Source organism: Portunus trituberculatus, chromosome 14 (genome assembly GCF_017591435.1).
Source record: "Portunus trituberculatus isolate SZX2019 chromosome 14, ASM1759143v1, whole genome shotgun sequence".
In the NCBI taxonomy this organism is placed as follows: Eukaryota; Metazoa; Arthropoda; class Malacostraca; order Decapoda; family Portunidae; genus Portunus; species Portunus trituberculatus.
Genome location: NC_059268.1, coordinates 11,104,184 through 11,127,268, shown reverse-complemented (window position 1 = coordinate 11,127,268; position 23,085 = coordinate 11,104,184). Strand labels below are relative to the sequence as shown.

General features: G+C 42.4%; 1 protein-coding gene across 1 annotated transcript in view; it reads right to left on the bottom strand.

The window, feature by feature from the left end:
• LOC123503485 overlaps positions 1–23,085 on the bottom strand; it is a 182,411-nt gene that overhangs the window by 15,375 nt on the left and 143,951 nt on the right. Inside the window, 2 exon segments of the mRNA XM_045253308.1 lie at positions 2,950–3,055; positions 18,498–18,669. Of these exon segments, the coding sequence (XP_045109243.1) occupies positions 2,950–3,055; positions 18,498–18,669 (278 nt within the window).

Below are 23,085 nucleotides of genomic sequence, written 5' to 3'. Positions count from 1 at the left end.
CATCCACCTTCAGACTCCCACGAAGGTGGACGTCCTTCGTTTCGTGTGTCCTTTTTGCACTCAAAAGCTCCCAATCGTTACGACAGTCATATCCAATCGCAGGAAACTGGCTTGTACGACCGTTGGGGGCATCGTAGTAAAGAAAAAAAAAAAGCTGTAGTGACCCCAGCATAAGCCATCACGCGGCAACACTCACGCAGACAAGACACCTAAAAATTATCGCTTTATCCTCATAAAACCAAAGCCATTCCTGCAACATGTGAGGGAATAGGCGCCCTTTGTCTAGCTGAGCCTACACACACGCAAACACGAAGATTCGTCTATGAGCTCTGAGCTCGATCCGTAATGGGGAAGACTGGCTGGGTGACCAGCAGGCGACCGAGGTGGTGGTGAATTACACACACACACACACACACACACACACACACACACACACACACATTTGCATACAGTGATTTTGTGGTGTGTGTGTGTGTGTGTGTGTGTGTGTAATTTTGTTTTGGGTGTTTTATCTAATTTTATTTATCTACTTATATATTTTTGTCATGTACAATTTTCGTCTGTCTTTTTGTCTGTCTCTCCTCCTCCTCCTCCTACTACTACTACTGCTGCTGCTGAGTGTTTTTGTTTCAGTAAATGAGTGAGTCAGTGAGTCAGTGAGTGACGGAGGCGGCAGTTGAGCCGCCATCTGGTTTCAACACAATTCGACAAAACTGCTCCGAGGAAACATTTCAATTCATATCAAAGTGAGGAAAATAAAAGAAGATAAGTGATTGGAGCAATGGGTCAGCAGTGCAGCATTCTCAAAGTGTCTGTCCACCTAGTTCCACCACAGGAGGGGAGAGTCCCGCAGGAGGTCCTCTGAAGTCTTGCAGCCTTCCATTGTCCCCATCCAAGCAGGGGAAGGACATCCCGCGGGGTGGCAGGCCCTAGTGAACAGCCTGCTGCGGTGTGCGCAGGCCATGGCCTTCACCTTTGTTATGTACCACGTGACTCTGGAATGGTTGCGAGTCTATTGCCACGGAGCACCACCACAAAACACCACACTGACTACCACTCATGGAGAGTCACTACACGCTACACCACACTGTCACTGCTACACAGGTCGCCACCCATCAGACCTTGAGGTGGTGGCTGGTGACACACTCATAGTCTCTAGCTTAGGTTAGGGCTGGATAGGTTAGGTTGGGTTGGGTTAGGTTAGGTTAGGTTAGGCGAGGCGAGGATAGGATAGGATAGGATAAGTTAGGTTAGGTTAGGATAGGATAGGATAGGTTAGGTCTCACTCTCTATTTAACAAGTCTCACTATAACTAGTACAATATTCTCAAGTGCTTTCCTTTCATGATAAACATTTTCAAGAGTCTTTCTCCTATCAGTAATGTACAAATGTTGTTAATATGTCACTATAATCACACAAACAACCGTCTTGTTACTCCAACTAAAACTTTGTCACTGTAGTGGCGGTGTGGCGCAACAGGGCAGCGGGACACCACCCAACAACACTTTATCCATAGTTATGACATCCTATACCTACATTTTACTATAGCATTTCATAAAGTACCGCATCACAGACTCACGAGAAAGATTAGGGCGCACGGGATGGAGGGAAAAATATAAACCCTTCACTCCCTCACCCGTCTCAGTCTCAGTCTCTCTGTCTCTCTCTCTCTCTCTCTCTCTCTCTCTCTCTCTCTCTCTCTCTCTCTCTCTCTCTCTCATTGGCAAAGCTAGTCAGGATATAATCAACGACTCGCTAATGTGTTGAGGGAGGAGGTAGAAGTAACTTTAGCAAACATGTCCGTGACGATTTAGCAGCATAAAAAAAAAGTTACAAATAGACTTACCTGATGTATGGGCGTGTGGGTTGGTTAAGTACATCACAGTGCACTGCCTGAGACTAATGTACTTACCTGGAATGTACGCGAGAAGGGGAGAGTGAGGTGAGATGAGCGTGAGTCTGTCTCTTGCTACTGTAACTGTTTGAGTCAATGGTGATTCGGTGAAGGACTGACATTCCGAACACAGTCTCGAAGCCGGTTTGCGATCTTGCTCGAGTTGTATCTTTGCTAATTAACTTTTTTTTTTTATCACATTTCACGGCTTTATTATCATCTATAATATCTTGGAACTTTAGTAGTAGTAGTAGTAGTAGTAGTAGTAGTAGTAGTAGTAGTAGTAGTAGTAGTAGTAGTTCTGACTGACTAGCTAATGTGAGGGAATGAAATAAACTGCTTCGAGAGTAGTAGTAGTAGTAGTAGTAGTAGTAGTAGTAGTAGTAGTAGTAGTAGTAGTAGTTGTAGTAGCGCTCGATTGTCGTAATGCTTCTACGATGTCGTGTGACAACAAGGACATCTTACAACATCGTGCGATAACGCCGCGTTAACGCACGACCTGACTCATGACATCTTACGACAGGCCAAACACGGTTAAAATGACATCATTGCTGCCAGCGACAACCCTTCTACGACCGTTGGGACGTCGCAGTAAAAAAAAAAAAAAAAAAAAAAAAACTAACTATTGTGATCCTAGCATTAGGCGAGGGAACAAAGTCATGGTGGAATTTCTAAGTTTTGGTGCAAGGGGAGAGAGAGAGAGAGAGAGAGAGAGAGAGAGAGAGAGAGAGAGAGAGAGAGAGAGAGAGAGAGAGAGAGAGAGAGATCGCAAAACAATATACCATCATGTTTGTGTACATCAATTTGAAGATGATTACGTGATTCTCTCTCTCTCTCTCTCTCTCTCTCTCTCTCTAGTAGCAGCTTTCGATGAGCCGCGCCATTCCCTACAGGTAATTACAGACCATTGACATAATGGTAAAAGCTGCTGTTCTTGACATGACGCTGATGAGAGAGAGAGAGAGAGAGAGAGAGAGAGAGAGAGAGAGAGAGAGAGAGAGAGAGAGAGAGAGAGAGGTGGGGGGAGGGGGCAGGATTCACGAACACTGACTGACCTGCACCAGCTTGTTGGCGTCCATCAGGCCCGTACTCAGCATTTCTCGCGTCAGCAAACCCATCACAGTGTAGAACTCGTCCGCCGAATGTACTTCCAGGATACGCCTGTTGGGGAACAGTTTGCACACATTAGAGAAAGGATGATCTTCATAGACGGGACAACAGAATGCTGGGAGCGTTTTGGTCCCTCATAAGAATAGCAGAAGAGGCTTATATGAGAGGATGATGCCGTCTATTGGAAAAGAAACGATCTCTAAAACCAAAACGGTCAAAAGAAGTTCCGAACATGTTTTTCTTTTATCACATCTAACAAAGAGTGATGAATGTGTCACTGTACATGTTTTTCCTGTTCTGTATCGACCGTCACGCATAACTGACACGAGACAGACATATGAACATATTGTATACATTCACAGGTAAAGGAAAAGTAAAAAAAAATGAAAGGGAGTGTAAATCCTGTAAGACATGAAAAATCTCCACTCAAGAAAGCTCAGGATATCTTTAAGTTTGGAGGAGCTCCGAAGTCAAGGTAACGATAAGGAGTGAGGACGAGGATCAGGCAGAGTGGTGCACCCCTTCATACTTTCATAGGTGCAGGTCAGCACGAGCACTCCTGCAGCATGGAACAACGAGGAGGGAGAACAAAAGCTAGTCTCCCGCCAAACATGTGACACTTTCTTTGATCCATGTCGATATCCGCAGAGAAGCAAGAGGAAAAAAATAATCAGGCTGGTACGTATTTCTGATGGAGAGTCGAGCGTTGCCACGTGAGATGCAAGGGTACATATCCGAGTTGTGCGTACCGTATTATACTGCATTGTACAAGATACCTTATTATACGTGTTGGTACTACTACACTACTACTACAACTGCTATTACTACAACTGCTATTACTACTACTTCTATGTACTACTACTATGTACTACTACTACTACTACTACTACTACTACTATGTACTACTACTACTACTACTACTACTACTATGCACTACTGCTACTACTACTTACTACTGTTACTACTGCCACTGCTGCTACTACTACTACTACTACTACTACTGCTACTACTACTACTGCTGCTACTGCTGCTGCTGCTACTGCTTTACTACTACTGCTACTGCTGCTACTGCACTACTACTACTACTACTACTACTACTACTACTACTACTACTGCTACTACTACTACTACTACTATGTACTACTACTACTACTACTATGTACTACTACTACTATGTACTACTACTACTACTACTACTACTACTACTACTACTACTACTACTACTACAGCAGCAGCAGCAATACCAACAACAGCAGTGCCAATAGAATAACACGTATAGTAAGGTATCTTTTGTACAATACAGTACAATATGGTGCACAGTACCTGGATATGTACTCTTGCATCTCACGTGACAATGTTCGGCTATGCGTTGGTAGCGTTGTATACAACGCTACCACGCCATACCTTGAAGCTTTTTCTTGTCGCTGAGCCCCCCTGCCAAAGCACTAAAGTGACAAGACATTCTCAACGTGTAACTGTGAGACGAGAGTTGTCTGAGAGATGAAATACGAAGCTCTAGACACTCGATCAAAGGCTGCACCAACTTTGCTTTAAGCTGCAGCGGGAAGAGAAGGAGGCTTATGGATGAGTGACGGTCTTGCCTATGCGACTCTGGGATGTAACAGAGGCACCAGATCCACCAGAAATGAGAAGTGTCACCTTCGCCCTTATTTGCACGCCCACAATACTCCAGTCACCTCGTGAACGTATATATTCAAATATAGACATGGACGCGAATCACGTACTGTTTTTGTTCAAATTAAGGAAAGGATCACCAAATTAACTGGCTTCAATCGCAACCGAACATCAGAAAGACGAGTTAGCGTGACTGGAGTTCCGGCCACTTTGAGGACAACCTTAACTTAGAAGTCTTGATGAAAGGCGACTTGCTCTTTAGCTTTTACGAGGACAGGGAGGAGGGAGGGAAGCGCGTTGGTGGTTGAAACGGGGAGGAGGAGGAAGGGAAAGCAATCTGATATAAAACAGCAACATACTACAAAATATATCTTGACGATACTTACAAGATGTACTGTACACACGTATTTAGTTAGTTATACATATACCGCTGAGGTATACGAAATAAAAAGTCTACGTGAAGGGGTATAAGGAAAAGATAACTTCTAGTTACGTTCGTTCGGCGCTGCTTCAATTACGGCATGAAGAATAGTAAGAATACACACTCTCTCAGGCATCAAGAACTAGTCAGATGGCGGGAGCTTATTAGTTTGCTTCAAGGGGGAAGGAAAAACATTAGGTGGTCGGGAACCTTGTTACAGAAGATAAGGAGCTCGTGTGGCGAGGGACAAACATGGGGTTTCGTTGGTTGCCAGTCACCCTTTGATCAGCGGAGAACGAACCTTCTTCATCTAGCACCTTTCGCCGAAACGTGACAGGATTATAGAGGAGAACAAGACAGTCTTTCCTGAATTATGATAAGAAACGTGTATCTATTATTTTCTCTCTTATTACTTCTTAATTTTACACAAGATACTTATCCTCCAAATTTTAATGACTCCTCAGTGGGCGTTTTTCCTTCTTGTTGTCCTTGGCCAGTGCTCCTCTTACGCAAAATAAATTAAAAATAAATGAAAAAAAAATAAATATATAAATAAAATAAAATAAAACAAGTAAGTGAAAGCGTCATCAGTGAAGTGCAGACGATGGCGCAGGGTGAAGTCGTAGAGGCAAGTTGAATAAACGTTGACTGATGCGTGAAATAGACTCGATAATGGCAGCATTTTAATCCAGGTTTCATGAACACCTCGTCTTTACTATATGCAATCAATTTAAACTGTCAGCTGCTACCTTCCTCCATAAACATAATTTCGTCCCAGTGAGCGGCTTAATGAGAGAGAGGTAACGTCCAACCTGCTACCTAAACCAGCAAGACTATTAAAGCGTGACAGATCCCGCCAGCTAGAAAAAAAAACAACAAACTAACAAGCCAGCCAGCAAGATAATCAGATAATTAGTTACAGCCAAAAACGGACCACGTCACCTAAATATGTAAACAAACAGACCACATAAAAAAAAAATACCGTGTCAGTCAGGCGGCCAAACTGACTGACTGAGGGATACACACGCTTATGAAATGTCGGACGTTTGGTGAGTCTTTTTATTTCTCTGACACGAGGCGGACCAACGGTAGCTGTAAAGGCGGCGTGCACCATATTACTCATTGGTGCTGAGCTTGTTTGAATTTTGTTCTGGTGTTTTAGTTGGTGGAGAACACCATGAACGGTAAAATATGAATTTGTGAAGCTTATTTCTTCTAGATTTTGCCACTTTTATGAGTGCAAAGGTTAGAAAAGAGGTTAATGTGACAAAAAAGCGGAAAAAAAACAAGCAAGAAGAAAGTTTCAGATTTTACAAGTGAATGGGATCAAGGACTAAAGACTGATTAACTTCTACATTAGTATAGTGAACAGAATAACTGCAAGTAAAGACGAGGAACATGAACAGGGGAAAGGGTCATTAGTCATAAGTCTCTTGCTTCAATTTCTGCAGTGATGAACGTCACCAATTACTACTTAGGCATAAAACAAGCTTTCATTGACGCTGCCGATGTATGAAGGTGTTTAAATGATGTAAAGGAGTTTATTTGCGCTTCTTCAATAGCATCACTTCAAATAAAAGTTCCATGCGCCTGATTTTTTTCTCCTCCGACACACTTGACACACGTTCCTCATACCGTAATAATTTCCACGATGGGAGCACCTGAAAAAAAAAAAACATACTGCAGTGTAATTTTCAGCTCCCCCGGCCATTGCTATACATCTTGTTGCTCTCGGCGGTGAAAAACAATCGACGTACAACAAACCCCACAACAAAACTTCCATTTTTAAGTCCTCGCGGCGCCTGAGAGGATCGCCAGCTTAAGGGAAACAAAACTCCTAGACAGAAAATAAAAGCAAAAATAGGACAGTGTATTCAAACTTTCGGGGCTTGTGGAGTGTATGTAGGCATGTTTCCAAAGACCAAAAGCAAAACACACACACACACACACACACACACACACACACACACACACACACAGGAGCTGGGAACAAAATAAAAGTCATCGTAACATACAGAGAAGCAGCTCAGTGCTGGGTGTTTGGGGAGTGAGGGAGTGAGGGAGCAAGGGAGCGAAGGAAGGAGGGAAAGAACAAACATTACGGAGAAATAGGAGGAGGCAAAGAAGGCGGAAAGGCGGAATGAGGATGGTAAGACGAGTAAGAGAGAGAAAAAAAAAAAACACCGAGAAAAAAGAACGTAGGAGAAATAAAAAGACTGAAATTCCTCTCACCTTGTAGTTCCCTTTTTTTTTTTCCAGTCTTTTTGCGAGCTAGGAATTCTCCCGTAATTAAATGTATGTTTTTTTCAAATACTCATCTTTCTCTGCTACAAAAATTCTCTCATTAATTCCTGTTGCCTTTAATTAAGACTAATGAATATGGAACGAATGTCAAATACGAGGGAGGCAATACTGATCACCCCCATCCATCCACCCACCCACCTACACATACACTCTCTCACACACATATACACACCCTCCCACAGAAACACAGACGAGCTAACACCTGCTACATTTACTGCTTACTCAACATTTACAAGACTCACGCACTTCACTCATCACCCACTCGTTTCATCAGTGTCTGCACGCACTCCCTCCCTTACTCAACTCTTGCATTTACCACTGTGCTCGACTCTAACTTGCCCTCTGAAGGCATGTCATCACCAGTCACTTGCCTCCACCGCCATGCACACTCCTACCTCAATATCAAACTTATTTTTCCGTTTTATTTTTACTTCCTTCTAAAAATAATTTAACTACCACCACCATGCCTGTATTTTTTTTCTGCCTGAAGCTTCATTTCCTAAAGCTATTTCACTTTACTCGAGAGTTTCTCACGAGAGGTATACGTATTAAAAAAAAAAAAAGAATCTTTCTGAGTGGTTCCCAAAAAAGAATGTGTGGCTTTCAGTTTTGGATGTTCTTGTGTCATCACTTTTATCTGCCCACCGCTGCGGTTGTCGTGGTGCTTATATTCTATGGGGCTTTCTTTCTTATCAGAAAAAAAATCAAAGAAACCTAAGAACATAAAACTAGAGAAATGTTCTTAATATGTACATGTATTGTTTGTTATTTGAATGGCAACACCGTCGATAAGCTTAGAATGTACGAGTGATTTGGTGACGACACAACCATCTCGTAGCGAATTTCTGAAATGTGACAAGTTCCATTTTTCTCATTACGACTTATTTAACACGTCACTCATCTCATTGTAGTAAAAGAATAACACTGATATCAGCGCTCCATTTTCTCTTCCGTTGAAATATCTCATGTGAATACTGTGAAGATCTCTCTGCTATTACGAGTATATTATCATGCTTTTTCAATACATTTTTTTTTAGCAGCTGGTGTACATGAACGAGGACTTACAACATCCAACGCATCCAGGCAGTGCAAGGCTTTCCAGGAAGTAGTATTGATGCAGCGTCACCTGTGTATACCCAGTGCAGGCGGCGTTTGCAGCACATTTACCATCAGGCTTCTCACGATCGTGCTTGCCCCATTAACACTAAATTCTTTATACATTAGAGAGAGAGAGAGAGAGAGAGAGAGAGAGAGAGAGAGAGAGAGAGAGAGAGAGAGAGAGAGAGAGAGAGAGAGAGAGAGAGAGAGAGAGAGAGAGAGAGAGAGAGAGAAACGAAAAAGTCAAGATCTGATATAACCACTATCCAAAAGCCAGTTTAATTCCTAAGCTTTCTGGATTATCTTCCCTTGAAACAATCCAAGCAGCAACAACACGGGGTGGGAAACAGAGAGGCAGAGAGTTGCGGAGCTTAGCCGAGAAGGGGACGGACGGGAGGAGGAAACAACACTATACTCTTGTCGCCCACAAAACCTTACGTGCACATGTATCGCCTTTCTTCCACTCCTATTACTACTTTCACTGTCATTATGTTCCCGGAAAGGCCGCCTCCATCCCTGCACATTACGACCAGAGAGAGAGAGAGACAGTAAAAAAGAGACAAAGAGAGTCATGTTCCCCCTTTTTCTCTCTCCTCTTTCTCCTGGTAGCGTTAGTTTATCTGAGGTAAGAGTGAATGGCAGGGTTCGTGCTCACACTATGGGATCTCTCTTGAGTACTCCGTGACTCCAGGACGAAGGGTTCCTTCATCACTCTCTCGATCACCTACTTGTGGCCTCGACCAAGTGCCACAAATGATTCGTTGGCCATCGATCCGTCATTAGTTTTTGAGAGGCTGGGAAGAGGAGGAGGGAGATGAGTATAATGAGCAGTGTGTGTGTGTGTGTGTGTGTGTGTGTGTGTGTGTGTGTGCGCGTGCTAGTGGCGCGCGCTAGTATATATATATATATATATATATATATATATATATATATATATATATATATATATATATATATATATATATATATATATATATATATATATATATATATATATATATATATATATATATATATATATATATATGCCGTAGTCGTAGAATCTTTGAAAGTAGTGGAGGAGCGTTGCAGAAGTGTTTCAGAGTCGGGACGCGCAAGGGTAGACTGGAGCCGCGAGTGATGGAGCCAGTGCCTACTCTGTCTCCCCCACGGTACGCGCACGCACGCACGCACGCAGTATCACCATCTATAAAACGAAAAATAGGGCAACATACATCATACACACACACACACAAAGCATCGCCTATGTGTTATATCCAATGAAAAACAGGTCCACACACACACACACACACACACACACACACGATATACCACAGTAAATTATGTTAGATATGGACGAAGAGAGCCAGAAAGAGAAGACATCTGGGAGGCTCCCGTCATAGAGGCGTTACTGTCCGGTGGACTGGTGACGTCACAGCCTGGCCCGGTGGTCTGATGACGTCACAGCCCTGGCCTGACTTGGCGGGCTTATATACGTTACGAAAATCATTTTGAAAATGACCTCTCGAAAAAACGCCGCCAGACCAGAATGCTTTACATATTCTGACTTGGCACATACTTTAACTAATATCTATAATATAAAGAGATTCCAAATCACAGTAATACTAAAGATTTTTTAAAAGAACTATAAAAAAATTGTTGGAACCTTGGTCCTCTATCAAAAAATTCAAATGTCAGCCCATTCTCACTTCAAAGGAACGAAACACACTTTAAAAGATACGAACAGTCTTTTTCAACACTTTTGAGAGAGTTAGAGCCAAAAATAAATAATTCACAGGGGTACCAACAAAACTATTATTGTAACATCAATCCCGCTAGAAAAAAATTCTACTCTCCACTAATTCCACTGAGCAGGAAAGCAAAACACTTTAAAACACATGAACTATTTTTTGAAAACCATAACAACTTGATACTGGCTCAAACAAAAATTTTCCCTGGACGCTCCTGAAAATTTGGCGCCAAAAACTCCTTTATCTAATACAAAAATCAACGCCAACAACAACATGCTGCGCCCAACACACACACGGAAAATACTTCAAACACAACGAAATACTTGTAGAAAGCATCAAATCTTACTATTCGGTCCAAATGAATTGTCTAGGAATAAAGAAAATATTTCTGGATTCAAGGCAGGCTGGGGTAGCATATCCAAGATGGCGGCGGGGCCGTGGAGGGATGGCACCCCCCTTATATCTCACTTAAACTTTCACCAAACTTAAACCTGGCCATGGTGGCTGTGCCTCAATGGGTAATACGAAAGCTTAGGAAAGCGGCTGCATGTTGTGGCAAGACAGACCTAAAATGTTGAGAGATAAGGCAGGAAATGGCTGATAATTCGGGTGTCGGAAGGAACTCCCTCCCCCTTCTGCCTCACATAAAAGCATTTAAAAATGGCATGAGAGTCATTTGATGATTTATCCTGAGTTATTTCTTGTCTGTGGCTCGCATTAAATACACACTCACTTTCATGATGTAGTCCTGCTTCTGTGGTTCGGTTTCGTGGCATAGTCCAGTAATAAGATGAATTAGAGACGTGGAAGCACCAACGCAGTCTTGTTATTGTCACCAGAACCTTACAAAACACTCGTGAAATCCCGTACGAGTCACTTCAATCAAAGCAGTTTCAGTGTAAAAATCTTGCTAATATGTCACTAGAATCGTAAAAACACTCTTAAAATCCTGTCAAATCAACCGGAGGCTTTTAAATGTGGTAGCAGCTGCTAACCTGCACACCTCCTACCGTCACCAAAGACTGAGGAGTACTGGGAGTGGAGGGTGGGTAGCACCGTGGGTCCGTGGGGCCGCTGTTTATCTTAGCGTAGCCACAGTCGCCTTATCAATAAGCATATTATTTGAAAAGAAAGTTTGCCATAAGAGTGGTATTGATACTACTGCATAGATAGGTAGTATAACTTGTCCTATACTTATATTCGTACTAACAAGGCATTAAATAATGTGAATTCTGCTGGTTTTAACGCACGCATTAACTACAATATGACATTTTGATGAGAATGTCTTAACCAGGCTATGGCTTGTTACTCTACGCTTGTTTCTTCTTAACGTAACAACCATCAAGCAAGCGTAACCAATGTGTCTGCATGCCTGTATCTTTCCTTCTATCTGAAAAAAAGAGACAACGAATCGGCCCTGTAATACGATCGCTTTTTATTCAACTGACGACATCACAAGGCTTGGAACACTTGCTATTCACTTCTAAATACAACAAACTTCAAAGAACGAATGATTAGGCGTCAGAGCGGGAAAATATTAAGTTTAGTATCCCCTTCAATTCTGCGATATGCAATAATCAACAGCATTATAAGTAATAAATGAAGTGTCTTTAAACATTTTCAAAATGTGTGCAGGTGCGGTGAACGTTTGGTAAATGTGTCGTGTGTGTGAGTGTGTTAATTTTGAAGTTTTTCATGTGTGTGTGTGTGTGTGTGTGTGTGTGTGTGTGTGTGTGTGTGTGTGTGTGTGTGTGTGTGTGTGTGTGTGTGTGTGTGTGTGTGTGTGTGTGTGTGTGTGTGTGTGTGTGTGTGTGTGTAATCTGTCACCATGACCACTCCTACTACTATTATCATTGTTGCTACCACAACTACTATTCCTTCTATTACCACCACCACCACCACCACCATCACTACTTCAGCCCCTGATGGTGGTTGCGTGTGCTATGTTTCGCACACTGAGTTTGCTACAAATATATATATATATATATATATATATATATATATATATATATATATATATATATATATATATATATATATATATATATATATAATTGTCGTCTCCAAAAAGTATCGGCCAGGGCGGATCGCCCCCTCCGCCCCCCCACCCCCTTAGCTCCGCCACTGGTGTGTGTGTGTGTGTGTGTGTGTGTGTGTGTGTGTGTGTGTGTGTGTGTGTGTGTGTGTGTGTGTGTGTGTTAAGTGAATGAATGAATAAATACGCCAATTTTAAGAAATGTTTTTACCATTACTTGTGTTAATGGCGTCCTTGCATTCTTATAACGTTCCATCATCTCGCCCTTTAAAACGAGACTGTCTATTTGAAAGGACTGGACAATTCTACAGACACTCGCAACTGTTATGATGGGGAGTAAGACAGCTAAGTTATTATTATTATCATTATCATTATCATTATTATTATTAATTATCATTATTATCATCATTATTACCACTATCATTATTATCATTATAGTAGCTTTTCTGGGAGGACATCACAACGAGGTCATTTGACACCACAAGGGGGAGGGGGGAGAAAATGGGAACGTGACACTCATTAATGAAAACAGATAACGAGAGCTTCCCAGGAAAGATGGAGAATAAAAACCCCACAATATATATTTATAAAGAGGAAGCTGGTAAGGCCTACAAAAATAAAAGTGCTTAGTTTCGTAAAATCCGAGACGCAGAGGAAAAAATTACATTACATACTATAATGAAGACTTGTTTGGAGAACGCAAAGAAAAGGGAAAGCAAACAAAGCTCAATTTCCTTTAACATCTTCAATACCATGATATGTTTTCATATTTATTCTGCTTACTATATGGTCATTTTATACAGCTTCAAAAACTTATAAGGAGATTGAAATAGTGAAGACTCTGGCTATTAATCTTCTGACCTCCACAGACTCTTCCTAATCTAAATAAAACCGTCTAATTATATCCAAAGCTCACGGTAGAAATGCGTCTCAGAACAGAAAGAGTTAAAAGTTGTGAAGATAATAATGCCACTCAAGGTAATGGTTAATTCAGATCCACAAGTGTCCAGTTAATTGCCTGATATAATCCAAGCTTTAAGAAAGTAGAGAAGCTGAATCAAACAAACAGTCCCAGGAATACAAAATGAAGAAGAAGAAGAAGAAGAAGAAGAAGAAGAAAAAGAAAAGAAAAAGAAAAAGAAAAAGAAGAAGAAGAAGAAGCAAGAGAGATGTTAAGACGACAGAATCAACTCGATCCTGCATCCTTAAGGAGATTGTGTGTGCAAGAAGAAACCTTTTTTTTTTTTCCGACTCGATGAATGACTGGCTGAGTGATTGGGTTGAGTGAGACGGTGAAAGGGCTGGGCAAGATAGCATTTGTGAATGAGAGGAGGAAATGAAGGGCGAAGAGAAACGGGAAGTGACTGGGTAGAAGATGATATAGGAAGGGCGGGGAGAGAATGTCAAGGGTGAGGCGAGGAAATGAGTACAGACAGCAGGGTAAGCCACGTTCTTATGCCAACATGATGAACTGCTTAGTGAGGCCGACCGGGAAACACACACACACACACACACACACACACACACACACACACACACACACACACACACACGTGTGGCGTAGTGGATAAGGAGGTGAGCGTGGGATCGGGCAGACTTCCACGTGCAGGTTCAAATCCCACCACGTACAGCTTTAAATACTTTGCCATTTGTCGAGTGGTTTAAAGTTAGTCATGTCACCATGATACCCAGGTTCTAGGTGGTTACACCCAAGATGAGCTTTGGTGGTGATATGGGCCCTAATATGGGTACCACTATAAAAAAAATTGCCTGCGCCATTAATGGGCGGAAGCAGAACAGCGCTTCCTATACACTCTTCAAGTGAGCCTACAGGCGCTATAGGGATTAACATAAAAAAAAAACACACACACACACAGTCGCACCAGTATCATTATTATTACTATTACTATCATTATTATTATTATTATTATTATTATTATTATTATTATTATTATTATTATTATCATTATTATTATTATTATTATTAGTAGTAGTAGTAATAGTTTTTTGAGGATAGCTTCACAATATAACGGTCCTTCTGATATATGAAAAAAGTTAAATTCGTAGATCTGCACAAAGAAAAATGCTGCAGTCCATAATAAAAATATCACGACTATGTAACTCTCTCTCTCTCTCTCTCTCTCTCTCTCTCTCTCTCTCTAGGCCTTCATTCTGCACTATTTAAGCCCCTTGTTCGTCTTTCTCACTACACACACACACTGTAAGCGAGTCTAAGAAGGAACTACACAAAAGTAATCGGATTTTCGCTTCATATTTCCTGTTACAAAATTTTTTTTCATAACCGGACAGAGAGAGAGAGAGAGAGAGAGAGAGAGAGAGAGAGAGAGAGAGAGAGAGAGAGAGAGAGAGAGAGAGAGAGAGAGAGAGAGAGAGAGAATCATTAGTTTGTTTTTGTAATGGAAAGTGAGAATTTATTTTTCTTTCCAGTTTTTCCTTTACTTATCAGCGACACGACGTCTTCCCTGATAGGCTGAACGGAAACAGTCACACACACACACACACACACACACACACACACACACACACACACACACACACACACACACACACAGTGTTAATACCGTGTAGTTAGCACTGCCAAACAGAACAAAACAACGAAACCCTTTAAAATCGCCACACAATTCCAAATAAATAGCTTTCTAATTGAAATTATAAAATCCAATTATTGACTTTCACTTTGCTGTCAAGTTGTAAAATACGGTGCAGTGTGTGTGTGTGTGTGTGTGTGTGTGTGTGTGTGTGTGTGTGTGTGTGTGTGTGTGTGTGTGTGTGTGTGTGTGTGTGTGTGTGTGTGTGTGTGTGTGTGTGTGTGTGTGTGTGTGTGTGTGTTGTGTGTGTGTGTGAGTTCCTTGTTGCCACTTTTGGGTAAAATTATTATTGCTATGAGAGAAAGAGTCATTATTTCAATCATAATCTCTTCTATCATGGTTTGCTCTGAGTATAAAAATCTAAATACTGGTAGTGGCTCTCAAATGTACATTCAAAATTCACGTACTTTGCACTAAAACTAAGCATATTTGACTAAGGTGCTGCAAGCTCTTCCATTACGCCAGCCTGACGTTATTACTGCAGATTCTGACAGGCTGTTTTGCAGGATCTTCCGCCACGAGACACGTCGCTTCGGCACCTCATTTTCTGGATGTAAAGGTTCCCTCCACAGAGCAAACAGGCTGTCTGTTCCTCAGCAACTGTTTTACATGGTTTTCAGCTCCATGCTTGCCTAAAATTGATCCGTCACTCATCCTTATCAGAACACATGGAAGGGAAATATCATCGGTGCCCCATACAGCAAGGCGAGGAAGATTTGCTGTCGATCATTTACGCTGACAGTTCCTTCGTGTCACACAAACTCATTCCTCTCCTTCCCACCCCGATGTGCTGTCTCCTGCTTATAGGATGTTTCAGTGATCCCTACTAAAGACAGCTCATACACTCAACAACTCTACTCGTAACTACATAAATTTAGAAATCCTGTTTATATTAAATACATGAATATATAAATGAAGTTATAGCCACGACCGTTACACTGATTTATAGCTGAATTAATAAAGAAATAGATGAAGGCATGACAACAATAACAACAACAACAAAAACAGCAACTATCATATTCCCACACAACTACCTGTGTTCCACACATGCAAGGCGGAAACCAAGAAGGGAAAATGTAGTTCGTAACGATTCATTTCCTCATTTTTCCGTATCCCACATGCGCCCGGCGGCAAGCAATGAGGAAGTATGCCACAAAGAGAGAGAGAGAGAGAGAGAGAGAGAGAGAGAGAGAGAGAGAGAGAGAGAGAGAGAGAGAGAGACTAAATAACAAAACAAAACACGATAAAAGTAAACGAGATAATGTGTGCTCGTTTTCTTAGGAGTCTCTCTTGGCAGTTCTCAGCGTGTCTCCTTAGTGATGCCTGCAAGACACGCAGTAACGAGCACATAATCTCTCCGTGATTCGTATGAAAATAATAACTGTTATCGTACTGTGGCTGAGTGACGCAACATTTGTTTGACTATCCACTCAGAGCGTTTCTTTTGTGTGCTCGGGTCACACAGCAGGAGTGGAGGACAGGCAGCCTCTCCCCAGCGGTGTGTGTTTGCAGCAGGGGCGGACAGGAAGTGGAGCGAGAGGGTGAGTGTTTCCCGAAGGACGAGGCTGTTCCAGAGGCTCCCCCGATACTGGCCTAATGTAACACTGTTTTCTTTGGGGTCGACCTGCCCTCCTCCTCACCACGGTGGGAGACGAGGCTCTCTCTCTCTCTCTCTCTCTCTCTCTCTCTCTCTCTCTCTCTCTGACATAGACATCTACACAATTACACACAGATAATATTGGATGCATGTGAAATTGATGCAATCCTGATTTATGAAACAGGAGAAACAGTTTTGAGAACCAGGCTAATAATTTCTGTGACTTTTAAAAATAATCGCAGTGAGAGAGTTTTTGAATACGAGCCTAGAGATGACAGAAAAGCAGCACAATAATATACACAGCTAAGTCGGTTTGAATTGTTTTTAAATAACGACAGCGAGTGAGAAGCATTTGTTGAGTGTTACTTTGGTGAACGCGGATGTGCTTACTCTGCCACGGGAAGGGTCTGGAGGTATTTACTGCCATGCCATTTACTGTCGCGTCACGCTCTCGATTTGCCAGACTCATTTCGGTGGTCATTGTATTCATGAATAATAATAACGTCCCTCAGTCAGTGTTCGGCGGACGGGCTGCCTAGGGATGGTGTGTCAGCCATTTTGTGTAGGGTCTCTTTATTAGTTTCCCTCAAAGGACTGCGGATGTGGAGCTTTATGGAGTTATTTTAAACTCTTATGGTATTATAGATGAAAGTAAATAAAACTTCTGCTGGTGTCTTTTTTTTTTTTTTCCATGTCTGAAAGAGAAAGGTGGTTGAGAGAAGAACTGCAGGCAAGAGGTGCTCAGCAGACATATTTTTACAAAGTTGGCAAGAGTTTCCAACGCGTTAACATTCTTTTCGAGCCTCGTCCCCCACTTCTTCTGATGAGGCTCGTGAGTCCTTTCTGTGTGAGGCGCATCGTTAATCACCTGTGTTTCCATTGTGTCTTCTGATGTGGTTTTATCTTTAAGTGCTTTCTTTCTTGATGATACAACAAATTATAACACATAGCTCAAGGCGAATTACACAATTACTGACCAAATGACGGTATCAAACAAGTACATTATTTACAGGCCATCTTCCACAACGCCATCTCATTACTCTGCCATTCCCGTAATTCAAGAAGGCAAGGTCTAAAGCCACACTTAATGCTAGAAACCTACAGCCGGTCTGAGCCTGGCGAAAAAAAGAAAGCAAATAATTGACGTTACTTTACACGGAAGCTAAGCGCCGCCCTTTTGATACAAGGCGATATTGTATAAGTCGCGTTTCACTTGGGTTATTACGCCTGACATCGATGCTCCAATCTGTTTTTTTTTTTTTTTTTATACCACGTGGGGTTTTCACGGGAATTTATGGGCTAAAGGGGGTACTTTTTGGGGTACCTCCTATCTCAAAGCCCACCCGCTAAGAAACCTTTGCCCCGAGTGAGGAAGCCCAACCTACACTCGGACCGTGGACAGGATTCGAACCCGTGCGCTTGGAGACCCCTCGGATCCCAAAGGGCGCATGGTTCCACTGTTCCACGGCGACCCCCTTAACCTCCCTTTATTAGTCTCCCAACTATGACTTCTCTCACCTCATCCCCTTCCCATGACTTCATGCTGCACACACCTCCACCTTATATCGCCTTGCTACTGTACTTAGTGCCTTTCTTGTCCTCACCTGAAAGAATCAAGAGCCTGCCACGAGGGAGACGCTGGAGGGAAGACAATCAAGTTACGAGTATATCCCCTTGTGAGGACCACCGCAGCGAGGGTCTATTCAGCCACCACAAGCGTGGGAATAAGGATATAATATTGATAATTAAGACAAGAATGATTCGCTGGGGTATAATAAGAGGTAATATGTGAGTGAGGAAGGAAAATGGGTCGGTGATGGTGTGTCAGAGTGGTGATGGTAGTGTTGATGGTCTTGGTGAGATGAAGGATCGAGATGCGTGGACAGAGACTAAGGGTGAACAGACGGAGTGCAGCGGGTGACAGATGAGACAGGTGTAATAGGGCTTTGTTAAGAAAAAAGACGTACAAGAAACATGATCTTACTAACGAAGGAGGATTAAGGGACAGAAAAGCAGCGGTAGAGGACGAAGAGAGGCAGCAGGTGAGGCACATCATACACCTACCTTGCCAGGCCGTCCCAGATGGCGAGTGCCGTGCGGAGCAGCACCTCGTTGCCCTGCAGGAAGGTGAGGTCCCACACCCGCATCACAGTGTCCCGCGGCAGACAGTTACTGAACAGCGTCAGGAACCACTGCATCGTGAACACGTTGGTCAGCGGCGGCTCGTAAATGGTTCCTGCAGGAGTAAAAAGTTGCTACAACATGATGTGTAATAAGGCGAGAGGTGTGTCTTGGCGGGGCTTACAAGCTGTCTAGGTAGAGCAAAGCATGAGTGGCATGTGGCGCGGCACTGCACGCCTTGTTTACCAGCACATTTGTGTCGCTTGGCGTCCCTCTGGCAATGTGACTTCATATACTTTCTTTCTTCATGGACCTGTCTCAGGGAAATACCAACTTTATGTCCTGCCAACGAGGTTTGCACCTTTATGTAAGCGTATCCGCCTTCGTTACCATTATGTCCTTGAAACACGTCTAAGGGAGGCATTCTCTCTCTCTCTCTCTCTCTCTCTCTCTCTCTCTCTCTCTCTCTCTCTCTCTCTCTCTCTCTCTCGTGTGTAAAATTGGTCCTACTAATTTTAATAAGTACCCCCTGTGAAGCTAAATTTTTCTTCCAGGCAAGTTACAACCACGACAAATTCCTAGAACGTGTAAGGAAACTGAATAAAGGGCTGGCGGCCACGTGCCTGCCTTGACGCCAATGACGCAGCTGGACGATTCCATGAGAAAAAGCGATGTAACCGTGCACACACAACATACACACACACACACACACACACACACACACACACACACACACACACACACACACACACACACACACACACACACACACACATTATCTCTCTCTCTCTCTCTCTCTCTCTCTCTCTCTCTCTCTCTCTCTCTCTCTCTCTCTCTCTTTCACCCTCTCACATCTCCCTCGGGAACCAGACACCCTCGCGATGAGTCAAGTAGTGAAGCCAGGCACGTGCCACACCCTCTCCTCCCTCCTGCTCCCCGCCACTAATGACGAAGGTATACGGTTTTTTCCCCTCACTTTCTTTTTTTTTTTTTTTTTTTTTTGCAATCTACTGTAGCTGGATTCCATGTTCGTACGTATTTCTTCTAATTAAAGTCAGCTTTGGTCACTGGTGGAAAAATAATTCAGTGTGAGCGAGATTGAATTCGAGGATTAAAAAAAAAAAAAAAAAAGGGAGGTACTTTTAAATGACAGTTATTTCATTTGGCATCCTAACATACTTTTCTTATTTGCCGTTTGGTCACAAGATTGGAATATTTTATTAAATTCTCCTAACCTTTTTTTTCTTTTTTCTTTGTGGAGAGAATATTTTTTCCATCACCGGCATGGCTGTTCGTCATATGTATAAACAACTAACTCAATTCTAAAGTCATAGAAGAATATTCAATGGACATTTTTTTGTTTGAAAGACAAAACTATTTAGATTTGTACCCTAGAAAGGATAAAAATTCCTCGATTAAATAAAACTTCGTAATGAGCTTGTAGAGGGAAGCTTTTCATCTCTGAAAATTCTGTTTACATCACAATTGTTTTTAAAAGTGCTGACTCTGCGATTTTAGAATGCTGTAAAATTTTCCCTTTTATCTCAGAAACGTTTTAGTGAAGTGACATTTTCTGAGAACGAAAAAAAAATTGACTATCTACTGACGTCCTGACCGTAATAATCCCTTCATCGTATTTCTCCTTCGCATTCACAGTCCTTCACTAAGAGCAGTGAAACAACCGTGGAAAATACTGAAGACTACGGCAACAACATTTCTACTGTTAGCTACTTCCAGAACATTCATCGCCTTGATATTCTTTCTCCTTTAAATTTTCATACATGCCTTTCATATCCTTTTCTATTTTCCTCTCATTCCTGCCCTCCATTTTCTTTACCAACTCTTGATCTCGTTCTCTTGTTCTCCATCTCCTAATCAACATGCAGTTCAGTTCGTCTTTCTCCTCTTTGCCGTTTATTTTCTTTCCTATCTCGTTCTCGGCCTCCGCCCCCTTCATCTCCTCCTCCTCCTCCTCCTCCTCTTCCTCTCTAGGTGCTGGGGGACTCGGCGCCGCAGGGAAAGCCGCGACTGACAGACTGAAGAAATGGCGGAAAAGAGCAAACCATTTATCTTCTTGTAATGCTCTTTGGAGGTTTCTGGTGCCAGGGATCTCTGTCCTCTGTCTGCTTGTCCGCCCGTCTGTCTGCCTGTCTTTCTTTTCTTGTCTCTATTTAGTTTTTTCTTCTGTCTTTCTGTCTGCGTGTCTGCGTATCTTTCTGCCTGTTTGCTTCTCTGTCTGTCTGTCTGTCTGTATATTTGTCTATTGTCTCTATTTAGTTTTTGTTCTGTTTGTCAGTCTGAGTGTCTGTGTATCTTCTTGTCTGTCTGTTTGCTTGTCTATCTGTCGATTTCCTTGTCGTCTCTCTCTCTCTCTCTCTCTCTCTCTCTCTCTCTCTTGCGGCCGCAGTAACATGACAACCATAAATGTGCTCGCATTTCCCTTGATACTCTGCGACACACCATTCTCTTATCAGCAGTGCCAAGTCGAGCCCAGGAACAAATCATCGCCAGACCAGTCACGTACGCTGCCTACCTTCATAAATAAAACACGCATTTCATTGACAGTTTTGGTTTACGTGAGTTCCATTTCAAACGCAGGGAAGGAAGAGGAGGTAGACGAGGGAAAGAACATGCCAGTCACTCCACCGCGAACCGAGAATGTTTACTGGTTCGTTATTCTATTAATTGATTGGTTTGTTGCACTTATCAGGGTGTGGCCAGCTGATTGTGTGGCAAGTTAAGTCTGTGGCGATGTCTGTGAGGTGACGGAATTATGACATCTTTACCCTGGTGGTGAAATCTGACTGGTAATGTTCATCGCTGTCCCCAGGAAGGGCTACTTCGTATATGAAAGTCAAATCTATATATTTATTGACTGTTTTAGTATTAGTGAGATCATGACTCTTGTCTGAATAGAGGTGACGCAACTCCTGGTACTGATGCGATAGGATAAGTTTGGTAACCTTTATACTTAAGGTCAGTATAGTTTCTTTGTTTCCTGAAGAGGCTTTTCATCTTTCTTTAATCGACATTCCTTGTTGTTGGGAGAGGCGAAAATGAACTACACAAAATCAATATCACATTTCGGTGAAGTAGGTGATACTGGCGGGGTTACATTTATTTTTTTTATCAATAAACGATTCCTTTTTAGCCGTGAGACAGGAAATAGTGGACTAACTCTATATGACCACTAAGCACAGCAGAAATACTACCAATATAGCTGGACGAATTGTAATAACACACGAACTCCTGACATCTAGTTCAGTCTAGCCCCTTCCAAACTATTTTTTGTTGAGCAGACTGTGGACAAGCAACTTGATGTTAAGCTGACATCGGTGAGGGCAGGCAGGTGGCGGGAAAGCGTGTGGGAGTGTGTGAGGAGAGCATGACAGTTTCCCGCTAAGGACGCTTCACACCCACGCACCACAACTCCACCTTCGTTAGTGGAAATAAAAATGATAAAAAGGCTAAAAAAAAAAAAAAAAAAAAACTTCAATGCGATTGGAAGGCTAAGAACAAGTTAGCGTCTCATGAATTAGGACAAATAAAAGTTTCAGGAATGAGGACAAATCATAACAGCTACGAAAACAACACGAAAATATTAAATTGTTGGAAAACTGTTAACATAAATCCTCAGGCATTCCAGATGTCAGTTAGGTTTGTTCTTCCTCTCTTGAATGACAGAATACAGGCTCTCCTTTAACTCTGATCTAGTAAACTGAGGTGCTGTTAGTAGTACACTCATTGAATGCAGTACCTACACGTCACACGGCAGAGGTGACAGGCAGCAAAATTATGTAGCACTCACCCACAAAATGACAGTTCTTGACAATTAACTAAAATATCTACCGTACAAAAACAACACCACAGTGCTTAGGTCTCTTTAAAAGCTGGCAGAATGCAGGACTGTATTTCTCATTGCAGTAACATTCATTAGGTGTAGCGGATGACAAACAACAAACCTCTCTGCTTTAATTCCTCATTCTCGAAAAACAAAAACATAACAATAAGATTAAGACTCACTACCCGACTCCTCGTTAATGCCACAAGTTCTCAACCACCAACACGACACACACGTCAATACAGTTAAGTCTTCCTTGTTATTCATCGTGCAAGATAAACAAAGACGATCGACACTCTACTGACACACACTAGTGACACATACACTTGTGACATATGCTCGATAGAAAAGAATCAATACAGCCTTACTTTCCTAAACCAGACATATCTTCTTCACTGATGGTATTGATTACACTGACAATGACCAGAATCTCTCTCTCTCTCTCTCTCTCTCTCTCTCTCTCTCTCTCTCCACGTGGAAAGGATAGATAGCAAGAGAGGTCGTGTACTCAGGTGTGGTGTGGGGAAAGAGGAGAGGAGACCATAACCATTACCTGCACCAGCCAATCAGGTCTCCATGAGTGCCTCACCTCACTGCCCAGCACACAATGCCGCGCCGCACAATGTCACCTGCGCGTCTGGCTTCTTAATCAGGTGAACGTGGCCATTGCATCAACTCAGCGCCTCTCCC